The sequence below is a fragment of the Podarcis tiliguerta genome (assembly GCF_965153285.1).
Source record: "Podarcis tiliguerta genome assembly, chromosome: Z".
Taxonomy (NCBI): domain Eukaryota; kingdom Metazoa; phylum Chordata; class Lepidosauria; order Squamata; family Lacertidae; genus Podarcis; species Podarcis tiliguerta.
Genome location: NC_139553.1, coordinates 7,069,565 through 7,083,047, shown reverse-complemented (window position 1 = coordinate 7,083,047; position 13,483 = coordinate 7,069,565). Strand labels below are relative to the sequence as shown.

The 13,483-nt window shown below is 43.1% G+C and overlaps 1 protein-coding gene across 2 annotated transcripts in view; it reads right to left on the bottom strand.

Annotated features, from left to right (window-relative positions):
* ASTN2 (astrotactin 2) overlaps positions 1-13,483 on the bottom strand; it is a 656,733-nt gene that overhangs the window by 247,977 nt on the left and 395,273 nt on the right. For both annotated transcript variants that reach the window (XM_083422898.1, XM_083422897.1), the window contains exon 11: positions 5,993-6,143. In XM_083422898.1, coding sequence (XP_083279024.1) covers positions 5,993-6,143 — 151 coding nt within the window. The remainder of the gene's footprint in view (positions 1-5,992; positions 6,144-13,483) is intronic.

Below are 13,483 nucleotides of genomic sequence, written 5' to 3'. Positions count from 1 at the left end.
ATGAAACCCAAAAGGACACGATCACTTCCTCCCAAGTTTCCGAGTGCTTTCAGTTTGTCAGTCAGTTCCTCCCTGTTGGTGAGGACCAGGTGATCCCTTTGTAGTAAATGAAATTGACAGCAAGGCAACAGAGGGATTTGTTGGATCTTACATTCTTGGCAGAAATTGAGATTGAGTCCCAACAGATATCAAGGAAGTTGAAGTCTCTCATGACTATTGTATCTTTCCTATTTGAATGTTTGGTAATCTGCTCTAGGAAGGCATCATTGTAGTCTTGAGTCTGGCTTGGTGGTCTATAGTAGACGCCCACAGTAAGGTCATCTGCTTTCCATGCTCTAGGTCATGGATTTCTTCACAAGTCTACACATCCTTTACATATAATGCTATTCCCAACTCTGAAAGAAAGAAAGAAAGAGAAAGAGCACAGCCAAAGCCCAGCAATCAATATTAAACTATGGTTGCTGCCAAGGCCATTACCAGCTGGAATGGCTTTAAAGAGGATCAGGGAAATTCCTGGAGAATATCAAAGGCTATCCATGGCTGTGCTCTGCCTCCACGATCAGAGGAAGCCATGCTTCTGAATGCCAGTTTCTGCCTGCTGGGCGCCTGGGTGGTCGCTGTGAAAACAGGCTGCTGGACTAGGTGGATCATAGGGCTATCCAGCAGGCTGTTCCCTGACCTAGGCCCGACAGGATTTATAATTAATATCCAAATCCCAAAGCCATCATCTGAAGCTTTTCTCTATGTGCCACCTCTGAAGCAGATCTAGAACGTGGAGACAAAAGAATGCACTTTCTCTGTTATTGTTCCCCATTTATGGAATGCTCTTCTTAGTGGAACCTGCTTCTTGCCAGCCTTGTCATCACTTTGGCACTAGGAAAATATATTTTTGTTTTCCTGGGCATTTGTGCAGCATCAAATATATTGCAGTGTTATTCTTTCAACTACAGTTTCTATAATTCTTTGGCGAAAGCCATGTGACCAGAGTCCCTCCTTCCTTCACCTTCCAGCCCTGAACTGGTCACCTACCATGAGCTTGACCCAAGGAAGGGGCTTGCTAGGAAGCATTTGGACATAGCTTGGAAAAAGCAACATCAACAGAGGGATATGACTGAGGGTTGTTGTTTTTTTGTTTAATGTACGGCATAGATAAAGTTGATGCATCTCCATTAATACGGGAAGTTAGGAGTTACCAAATGAGATTGATGCACAAAGCCACAAGGTGCTGAGGGCCATTGATTGAGAAAGCTTTAAAATGAGATTAGATAAGTTCATGGAGGGTGATAGGTCTATCAGCATGGAATGGCTTTGATTGCATCTCATTTTAGCTCTGTTCCTCTGAATAACAACCGGTTTCAGGGAGGTGGGTTTGCCGTGATTCACAGCAGGGCTCCTTTTATGAAAGGGCAGGCATGAACCACCTCTGTACATCGTAACTTTTATCCTCATATTCCTCACTGTTTCAATGTCCCTGGAAGACCAATATTTGCAGAAGTTTTAAATCTTGTCCTCTGGCTCCTGTTAGCAGCTTCTGCATTAATACTTCCCCTGCTTTCCAAAAGCAACAACTCATCCTAAGGCAACACACTACAAATGTTTTCCTTAATAAAAACCTCTATTTCCTCCTCTCACATTATCTGTTTTTTTATGCCCTTTACAAGACCAATCCATCATTATTTTAGCTTCAGATGTTCAAACTCAACTGTCTCTTGAGCATCTTAGCACAAGTCACAATATCCTGCATTTCGCTAAGCGTCCCCCTGAGGCAACCAATGTGCAGAGCTCAGAAATGAAGGCCTCAGCAGAACAAGGGATTCTCCTTAGTTATAATTTAATATTGCAGATGCCAGATATACATATATTTTTCACTAAAAATAAAATAAAATAAACCACAATGTATCTATGGGAGTTTATCCAGCATCATTGTTGCTGATTTATACAACCTGGCAACGGTTCTCCCTCCTGTTTCCAAATTAGCAATTAGTTTAGCAATTTCTCCTTTTCTGGATGTTAAAACGTCCAGTTCTGTACTTTCCCCTTCTCAGGACCTTTTTGCACTGAAGTGGTCTACCTCTGGCTGGGTTGCTAATGTCACCTGAGACTGCAGGTGGGGCTCGCATGAAAGACTGCATCTCCATATTAAACACAGCCCTACGTGGAGAAAGCTAGCATGTCAGGGAGAAGACTCTTAAAGACTCCTTCCTTATGACATGCTGGATTTCTACATGCAAAGATTTAACATTTTTAAATTTATTGTGGTTTGAAGGATCACTTAAATATGTAAGTCCCACCCCCACCCCACCTGTAGTCTGACGTGATAAAGCCAGCCACAGGTTGACCACCACAGTGAGGACCAATTTCAGAAGGATGGCTCTGTAAGGTAATAAAAGAATTCTGGGGTGGGGGGAATATTTAAAATTATGTTTGCAAAAAAAAAAGGAAAGAAGCTTTTTTGTTAGGAATTATAGGTGCAGAATTACCGAAGGAGCAGAAAAGACTATTCATGTATGTAATGATAGACGCTAGGATGCTGGTAGCCCAGAGCTGGAAAGATGACAAGGTCCCTACCAGAGTGGAATGGAAGAACAAATTGCTGGACTGTGCAGAAATGGCAAAAATGACCGGGAAAATCAGAAATCAGGAAGACCAAAACTTTAATAAATAGGAGAAATTTATACTATATTTGGAAGACCACTGTAAACATCTGAACTCGTTAGCAGGTTTAAAACAACTCTTGTAAGGTAACAAAGATATAATGGATAACTGGAAAATTGGAGTGATGTATGATACGCAGAGGGACACAGGTGGCGCTGTGGGTTAAACCACAGAGCCTAGGGCTTGCCAATCAGAAGGTCGGCGGTTCGAATCCCTGCGACGGGGTGAGCTGCCGTTGCTCGGTCCCTGCTCCTGCCAACCTAGCAGTTCGAAAGCATGTCAAAGTACAAGTAGATAAATAGGTACCGCTCCAGCGGAAAGGTAAATGGCGTTTCCGTGAGCTGCTCTGGTTCGCCAGAAGCAGCTTAGTCATGCTGGCCACATGACCCAGAAGCTGTCTGCAGACAAACGCCAGTTCCCTTGGCCTATAGAGCGAGATGAGCGCACAACCCCAGAGTCGTCCACGACTGGACTTAATGGTCAGGGGTACCTCTACCTTTACTGTGAAACCCAAGGCCTGGGTCTGGATCTACACATAGCAGAGGACTAGGTGGTAGGAATTCAGGAATGCAGCTTCGCTTCAGAATGTAGTTGAAAGATGCTAGACATTAAATGCCTCTCCACTCAGTTGCCTCCCATTAAAAATAGCCATTTGTCTTCAGTAATGTTGGGCAGTTTTGCCCCTTACTGCAGAGGTAGCCAATATGGTGTCCTCCAGGTGTTGTTGGACTACAACTCCCATCAGCCCCATCTAGCATGGCTAGCAGTCACAGTTGACGGCACAGTCCAGCAACATATGGAGGGCACCACGTTGGTTATTTCTGCCTTGGAGGATTTCTGCCTGGAATCCACCCACTGCTTAGCCAGCCACTCATTTCCCACGCTTCCTCCCCACCCTACTCCCCCCAAATTTCTTCCAGTGTAACTGAGGGACTTGCTACCCAAAGGGTTGAAATAAAATTGAATCTACATATTTAAATAACTTTTGTCTAGCACTGAGGTAGAGATTTTTTAAAGAAAGAAAAAAATAACAAGTTAGCAAAGAAGAGTGAGACAGGTATAGCATTGACCAGATGGCAGCCCAAGCTCTATAGAGAAAGAGAGAGATGCTGGAAGTGGGAGGAGAGACAGACAGTCAGATGCACTTTGTTGTTACTCCCAGCTTCAGCCAAATCACAGGCAGCATCTTGTAGATGTGCTCTCTCGCTCTCTCGCACACAAAAAGATAGAGTGAGTTTGAAAATAATGATGTGACAGGCTGGGTGCAAAGAGAAAGTGAGAAATTTTGCTTGGAAGAAAAACATGTCTGGAGGTATGATATCAATTGCACAGAAACTGCACTGAAGTCAGAGAGAATGCAACTTTTTTATTATTGTTATGTATGCAATTAGTGTTGAATACTAGGGAGTGGGATCACCACAGGCCAGGGCACAGACTGAGAAGAATAAAAGGCACACCCAAGCAACTGATGCAGGAGAGACCTTTCCATGGAAACAGAGGCAAAATGTATGGAATGTATGGGTGCTTCTCTCCTGAAAGGATTGGCCTCATCTGCTTCCCTATCCCACCTCAAACAAATATTTCAAAATGGAAGAAAGGGGCTGAAGGAATGAAAAGAGAAAGATGGCAAACGGAGACTTCTGTGACTTCAGGCTGCATCATTCTATCAAATGCTGAGACGTGTGCACTAGGCATCAAATCTGCAAAAGTGTTTGCTCTTCAGAGATAACAATTGGAAACAGAGAGAACTGGAGGAAAAACAAACACCTATATATACATACACACCTTTTCTAATACTTTTTGTGTGTGGATGTGTAGGTGTTTTTGCTTGCAAACTCTTTTTCACACACAAATGGCACCATCAGGCTCATGAAGTCTGCATCCCTTTCAGTACAGATGCAGTTATTTTGAGCGAGGTTAGGGGAGGGAGGGCTCCTATCCCTGCTGGATGACATGGATTTCAATTCCCGCTATCAGCACCTCACACAATGTAAATAGGGAGGTGGGGCGGCCATATTTATCATCACTTCCTTCCGACTGGGGTAGCTCAGTCGGTAGAGCGTGAGCCTCTTAATCTCAGGGTTGTAGGTGTGAGCCCCATATTCCTGCATTGCAGGGGTTGGACTAGATGACTCTCAGACCTTTTCCAATTCTAGGATTCCATGAATCCCTTCTAGTGTCATAATGCATATTGACTTATAAAGGTAGTCCAGTATAGTCGTCATCCCTCTCTCTCCACCCAGATGGCAATATCTGAAAGGCACAGATTGTAGGGTAAAGTGTCAGACAAACTGGGGGGGAGGGACAATGTGAGAAACAGTCACTGAAAAAATAAAGCAGTTTGATTTAAGCAACTTTGTACATTATCAGTGACATAAATATCTTCAGTAACCAAATCCAGATCAGTCCGATGTTTCCAACACTTTGCTTGTTGCAGGGAGGGGGGAAGAGAAAAAATAATGGCACTGAAGAGTTGGAAGGGACTCTGAGGGTGATCTAGTCCAAAAATCCCTGCAATGAGGGCATCTTTTTGAGGAAGAAGGAGATTTGCAAGGACCTGGAGAAAGGAATTCTTTGAATTTGTGTGATGCTTAAATCATGCCGAAAAAGGGATGAAGCCAGGATACCAATAAGCACTTTCTGTTGGAAGCTTTAACATTTAATTAATTACACTTGCCCTGTGGGTTAAACCACAGAGCCTAGGACTTGCTGATCAGAAAGTCGGCGGTTCAAATCCCCGCGATGGGGTGAGCTCCCGTTGCTCAGTCCCTGCTCCTGCCAACCTAGCAGTTCGAAAGCACGTCAAAGTGCAAGTAGATAAATAGGTACCGCTCCGGTGGGAAGGTAAACAGCGTTTCAGTGTGCTGCTCTGGTTCACCAGAAGCGGCTTAGTCATGCTGGCCACATGACCTGGAAGCTGTACACCGGCTCCCTCAGCCAACAAAGTGAGATGAGCGCCGCAACCCCAGAGTCGGTCACGACTGGACCTAATGGTCAGGGGTCCCTTTACCTTTTTATCCATAGCAGTTGTGCTGAGGATGTACATCTCCCCATTTTTACCAGGTCACTTTTGTACTCCCAGTTGCCAAATTAGAGAATTACAAGCTGAACCTTAAGTGGGACCTTTAACCCAGTGCCCAAATGAATGTGCAGGATGCTACTGCCTGGCTAATCCCTAAGTTGGACAAGCAACCTTAGCATACAATGCATGTTCAGGATACCATCACCTAGCTGAACCCTAGGTAGAACCTGAACCCCAGGATTAACCAAATCATTTTCTCCACCCCCTAGCTTCATATGCTGTTTCTCTTTCTGAGGAATTCAGAGGAGTACATACCACACAGCCCGTCGAATCCACTTTGCGGTCTGACACACACTTGAAGTTTCGGGTGCAGCCACCATTGTTGCGCGAGCAGTCTCGAACTGGCCCGAAGGAGGAGAGAAGGTCATTGATGGTTTCGAAATAGGTTGACAGCATTGCTTCTTCCCTTGGAGGAGAAAGGTGCTGTTAAAACTAGCTCAGCGTGCCCACTGGTGAAGCTAAAGGGGATGAAATTAAAGCTACTTATATGAGGAGGGTGGGGTTTTTTTTTGTTCTTTTTCTGTTCTTTGTATTGCTGCCAGATACAAAGAGCACAAGAGGCTTTTCTTTCAGAGGTGATAAACTATCAAGTTAATCCACAACTACACATGGGGCCTCAATTCCCTGCACACAGAAAAATAGAGTGATTGAGTTTTAGACTAGCAATTCCCTCTCAACATGCTAATCTAGTTTCCATGTGCTGCTTTGGTGCTGTTTTAATTGAATGAAAGAACAGTCCCACTAGTTTAACAAGCACAAATAAACAAACCAGTTTCAGAAATCATCTTGTTACATACACCCCAATATCTGAGTGGAGAGAGACTCCAGGAGTGCCTCAGCTCACTCAGGGTTCTATTTCCTTGGAATGAAGGTCAGTGGAGACTGTGGTGTCTTTAGCATTCATGGTTTTATTTACACATATATCCACCTGAGTATAGGATAGAGGGGCCCACCACATTAATGCCCCAGCAGATCTTGCTTTCCCATTAGGATTCCAGGGATCTCAAGATTCCAGCATAAGCCAAACCCCCCCCCCCCAAACCTCACATACTGTACACGCACACACACACACTTGCCCTTTTATTCCCCATCCCAAAATGAAGTGGCATTCAACCAGGTGTGGTAAGAAAAGGCCCAGTTATGTGTCTTGGATATGTAAATCATGGTACTTATCTGGCCAGGTAATGCCATTATCAAACTTGTCTGACTGGTTCAGCAGCCTCTTCTACTAGATTCTAAACAAATACCCAGGATCACACAGACTGACCTTCCAAACCTGTAACACTGTATTTAAAAGTCTACCTTTAAAGGGGCGTGGGCTTTCAGTTTCTGTCTAAAAGACAGCAGAGAGGGAGCCTGTCAAATCTCCATCAGGAAGGTATTCCAGATGGAACCACTAAGATCACCCTATCTCTCATGCTTGCTTATATAAAGGCACACAGTCTCCAAAAGTGTCTTAAAATACAGGAGGGTCCATATGGGAGAAGGAGGCCTTTGAGATAACCAGGTCCATGATGGTCTAGCACTTTAAAGGCTAAGAATAACACTGAGAGAGTGGCAGAGTCTGGTGGCAACAGCTGGATAGAGAAAGGGTCACCGTTTTCTTTTTCCTTTTTTAAAAAAGTATTTTCAAAGTTTCAAAAAGAAGAAAAACCACAATTTTTAAAACAGACAATTACATTAAACCATAGCCCATATCAGTATCTTTATGGGGTTCCCTGAACCCCCAGACTTCCCTCCACCCCTCTCTTGGCTTCCAAAATGTGTCTTCCTTTTAACTGCAACTAGTTGCATTTATCCAAATTATTGTACTTCATTTTTATCCTTTGTTATTTTAAATTACAACTGCTATGTCAATCCTGCTAACGTTTTTAGATTTTTACAGCGTTCTTTAATATATTCTACAAGGTTATGCCATTCTCTATTAAATTTATTATCTTCTTGGTCCCTGATCTTCCCAGTCCGCCTTGCCATCTCTGCACAGTCCATCATCTTCATTATCCATTCTCCTTTTGATGGGGCTCTTTCTTCTTTCCATCCCTGGGCAAACAGTATTCTTGCTGCTGTCGTCGCATACATAAACAGTACTTTCCTAAGCAAAGTAGGGTCACCCTTTTCAAGCAAGGTGAAAACTGTCACTGGTGCTGCAACCACTAAGGCAGAAGGCTTGGTGGACTTGACTGAGCAGCTGGATGTATTAAATATTAACCTCGTCAGAGTATGAGTGAGTGAGAACAGACGAGAGGGAAACCAAGTGTTCAAATGAGATGAACAAGCTGGCATTCTCCTTTTGCCACAGTGAAAGAAAACAGAGAAAGGGCTGTTATGTATCAAGCAGGATTCTTCCATTGAACCGTTTGATACGATAGAAGGATTATTATTTAAATATGAAGGTCTGACAAGAGCAGGTGACAATGAAACAGGAGAGGGCTGACTGCCATACCCAGAGGAAGCTGAGAACAAAAGGTTGCTTTGGAGAAAGCGGCTGGCAGATTCTCCAGGCAAAGCCTCTGAGCACATGGGGAAGAGACTGATGTGCATGAAGGAGACAAACCAGACCTTTTTCTGCCACATTCCATGCCCCAGGGATCTTCTAAAGGGCTGCTTGTTTTGAGCGATTATACACACACTTCCCTTTTTTGCTGGAATACTGTGCCTGCTGCAGAAGAAGTGAACAGGGTGTATCAAAAATTTACTTATTAAAATATATATCCATTTGTGTGTCACACAGACACACAATGAGAGGGATGAATCAATAACCTACCCATCCATCAGAAGACAAACAGGAAAAAGGGGGGGGGGAGTCAGCCCACTACTGGAATAAACAGGCAGACAGAGGGCCCCTTCAGTCAACCTATTTAATTCAGCATCCACCCTGATTTGCTTGCACAAAGCTTGCAGGGATGTTAGATTATATTAAGTCTTTACTGAACATTTGTTCTGATTTGTTTGCAGGGCAGTTAGATGACAATGAGCATTCATCATAACTTACTTGTGGGGCGCTTACACATCTTTCTCACTTGTTCATCTCACACTTTTCAATGCATTTCACTGTCACTCCCCAAATCTAAAATGAATGAATGAATGAATGAATGAATATATAAATAAATGTGGACTTGTTGAGCTAGGGAAGTACAGCCCATTCATCCATCTAAAATGTGCAAATCTAAAGTTCCAGTATGGACTGGAACCCTTCTGGGAAAATACTAACAGTCTGGAGGACGTGAGACGATGAATACAGAAGCTAGGGAAGGAAATTGGGGTATAGAAAGGAGGTAGGGAGAGTATATATCTGCAGGAATCACTGCTCAAACAAGCAAGCAAACAAGCAAGCAAACAAACAAACAAACAAAAACCACAAGGGCAGCCTGGCCATATAGCTTTATAACATAAAGCTATCTAGTCTTTATGGCTGACATGCATCTGAAAAGTGCCTGCAACAGTGTCCCTCCAACAAACTTGAAATCAGGCAGGATAACTTCTTTGGTTTCATATGCCTGTCCTGTGGCTTTGATTCAGAGGACATATTCACAGCATACATTTAAAAGCACTCTAATATCATTAGTTCCCCAAAATATTCCTGGGAACTGCAGTTTGCTAAGGGTGCTTAGAGTTGTTAGAACACACACACACACTGCAAATCACCCCCTGGGATTCTTTGGGGGAGGCCATGATTGTTAAAAGTGGCACAATAGTTCTTCAAATGTACGCTGTGGGCGTGACCACTGTCTCCCCTACTGACTTTAGTTGCTATTCATTCCCCCTTTTTATTCTTTGTTGTTGTTGTTTTTAAAAGCTGTATTGATTTTGTTGAATATTTTTATTGAACTTGATTGTATGTTATCTTGAGGGTTTGGCATCAGGGAACTCTTTAAAAAATCACAGAATAATGGAATTGTATAAATGTTCAGTTGTCAGGGACCATCTAGTCTAACCCCCTGCAATGCAGGAATCTCATTTAAAGCATCAACAAGCAAATAAATCAAATGTATACTCCCTTCCCATTATTGCCCCCTAGACTACTGCCACAATCCCACTGCCATTTAAAAGTAAAGGACTCAAGGCTTAAAGGGAGGAGGTTTTAATTTTATTTTTCAGAAAACAAATAACATATTACATTGATTATTTTAAGCAAAGAAATACATTTGATGACAAATGCATAACTGCAACCACGATTGCGTAGCTCTTGAAAAACGTATGCGCCATTCAGGAAGTATAAATTTGTGTGTGTGTGTGTAAAAAGTTCACTGATATGGCATGAATTGAAGAATTGATCAAATCAGATACATGCACTAGTTGCCTCTCACAAAGAGTGGAGAGGCATGTAAACATTCAGATAAAATTATTCAAAACTGATCTTTTTATTAAGGGGCAGAGAGATATTAAAATCTTAGTCTAGTCACCTTCTCAGAAAAACAAGTCTTCTAAGCATTCTGGCTCAATTCTGGTTTGGATACCTATACTAATGTAGATGAAGGGTTGTATCCAATAATAATTCTACTCAAGAGTAGGCCCACTGAAATTATTGAACTGAATATGACGTAAGTCCATTAATTTCAATGGGTCCAGTCTGAGTAAAACTTAGTTGGATACAGCCCCAGCTGTCCCATGCTCAGATACGCCAAATTGTTGAGGTACTGAGTAAGGGGAACATGCAGAAAAAATACTGTTCTCAAAATCCCAGAGCCATCAACTGTATGCCCAAGTAGGTAGCTGGAACCCCAGATGAGTTCCCCCATTCATGCTTTCTGCTAATGGCCAACAGAGGCACTCAGGATGATACACTGGAAGCCTTCTGAGCAGGCCATGACACAATGTGAGGTGACCACTTCAGGCAGCAGGATCCATAGGGACAACAGATTCCAACTTAGATCAAGATCTGAGTGATACAGGAATCCAAGGCTGGCTCCAAGATAAAATGTAGCCCTATAAGTAAGGTGGTTTTTTTATTGGAAGGAGGGTACCTACCAATGCCAGGACTGAAAGGCCTCAGATTACCCTATGTCAAAGCAATTTGTTTGCCTTCAGTCTGGTATCAGCTTCATGGCTGAGTAGGAGTTTGAAGCTGGCATCTCTTTATTTTTATTTTATTTTTTGAATTTATATACCACCTTATACCCGGAGATTATATTAACTAGAACAGGCATAGGCAAACTCCAGCCCTCCAGATGTTTGGGACTACAATTCCCATCATCCCTGACCACTGGTCCTGTTAGCTAAGGTTGATGGGAATTGTAGTCCCAAACATCTGGAGGGCGGGAGTTTGCCTATGCCTGAACTAGAAGCATGGAGTGGGAGTCTACTCTTAGTGAGGGATGGGTGAATCCATCCATTTCAGTTTCTCATCTTTCCAATCTTAAATTTAGTTCTCCACATTTCTACAGCAGTTTACATTCTTCTTTTGGAAAAGAAAAGAAAAAGTCCCCATGAAAATTCAGTAGCATTTTAGTGCAAATTATCTTAACATACATACTTGCATGTGATTTTGCCTAATTTACAGATTTTTGCAAAGTAGTTTCTCCTAGTGCACTTTTGTGCACTACTCTTGAATAAGGTAGGTTTGCTTTTATATGTGAAATGAATCAAATTTCTCCCTCCCTCCTCTTAATACATAGGGATGCATTTACATGTGGCGCTGCCACAAAAGAGAGTAATGATCCCTTTGCAGACCCGTGTTTCCATTACTCTCTAAGCCAGGTATCACAAGCATGATGTAATGCCTTAGAGGCAGTGATCCTGACTTAAATGACTAAACTTCTCTCCATAACCCTATGATACAAGGAGAGAGGGGTTTGGGGGTGGGAAGGAAGGAAGGAGAAGATGGATGAGGAGGACTAGTTAAGGTATGATATTGCCATAGGAGTCAACAAAGGGAATGTGCAGTAATTCAAAAGGCTTTGAACTGCACCAGCTGCTTCTCCAACCTTATCTCAGTCAGCAGTAGGAGAAAGAAAACTGTCTGGAGAGATGTGGGGAAGGCAGCTCCAGTTACATAGCAGATAGCAAGGTCTATGAGGAACTCATACACCAGAAACCAAAGGTCTGCAGAATTCATTCCATGAGCCCAAGGCGGGTTTGGGTGGACACATTTTATTAGGACTTTGATCCCGTGCCTTTCAGGCAGGATTTTATTTCAAGGCGACTTATAATTCAAATTCAAAGAAAAGTGCAATATATTTGGGTGTGGATATGGGTGGGTGCATGTTGGGGGCATATTTTATGCCCTGACAGTCCAGGAACCAGGTGCTTCCCTCCAAAGGGAGGAGGCAGAGGGATCTGACTATTTTCAAAAGCAGGTCACCCCACTGCTACCCTCATATGATATCCAGAAATGCAGCATGTTGCTTTTCAAACTAATGGGTGATTTCAAAGTAGTTTGTGTGACAGGGCAAAGTGGGGGGAACTGAAGTTCAAAGTGAGAAGAAGTCGCACAAGGAACAATTATGGAAGCCCTCAACAAATCAGTTTCCTAACATGTTGGTATCAGTCTTTCTTGAGAGACAAGAGAGTCTCTCAATGGAGTGTGCCTCTAGAGGTGAAGTCAAATCGCTATGTTAGCAGCACCAAAGTTACCTCTTTGGGCAGCAAGCCTGGGTTGTGAGTATGGATGTCCTGAGCTTCCCAGGTAGCAAGACCCTGCTCTCGGTGTCACCGATGTGGTCCAAAGGAAAGTAGAACAATACATTTGGCACCATCTTGGCTGAAAGAGGTGCTGGAAGGAGGTACATAAGGTGCAATCCAACCATTTCCCAGACTCCACTCCAGATCTGTGTAGGATTTACTCCTTGACCTTTTCTTCTCTTCTCCTAGATGGGGTACCTTCCGGAGTTGATGAACTCCACCCGCCCCTCACTTCCCTCTAAGGTATGTGTAGAAACCACCTTCTTGTCCTTTGGACTCATTATTGGTCTGATTTGCTCAATCTGCCAGAAATATCTTGGCATGCAGGGGAAGTCCATAACTCACCAAGGGTTTGAGACCCATCAGCTACCCTTAGAAGGTCTGGCTGCCCAGTCAAAGTCATTTTCTAAGGTTTGGCCACTGTTGCATTCTGACAGTTTCTAGGAACCACAGGTGAGAACTGAGTGCAGGGTGTGGACCAAAGGTGTACAAACTACCCCAGAAGAAGCACAATGTGTCCCCCACCAAAGGTACTACCCTCCCCTAACATCCCATACTCCAAACAACTGCATCACAAAATACACAGGAAACATAATACTGGACGTGAAGTCCAATTCAGCACACATCAAGGAAGCTACTCATACTGCAAGGACATTGTAAGTTGTTTTATACCAAGTTGGACTCTGTGTCTATCTAGCCCTATACTTCCTACTTCGAATAGCAATGTCTATCCAGAGCCTCAAACAGAGAAAGACTTTTTTTCTTCCCAGAGTTTCCATACCCACGCAAGCCAAGGACAGGTTTCAGGTGCAACTAAGAATTTCTCTCCATCTGCCAATATTTGCTGGTTTCCTTGGCAACCAAGAATTTGGTGAAAAGTTTAAGACAAAGTATGTGACTTTGCATGTACATGACAAACTCCAACGGCACAAGAGCTCTGTAAATTATATGTCTGCAAAGGTCTTAAAGGCCTGATGCAATTACTCAGTGTGTTCAATTTCACAGCAGGTGACACCTTTTTAAAAAAAGATCACACATTCAAAGAAAGCCTGCAGTGGGGTGATAAAACTCACAACTCTTGCTTAGGAGTTTGCTAAAGACAATAAACTACTGCTATCAAGTCAG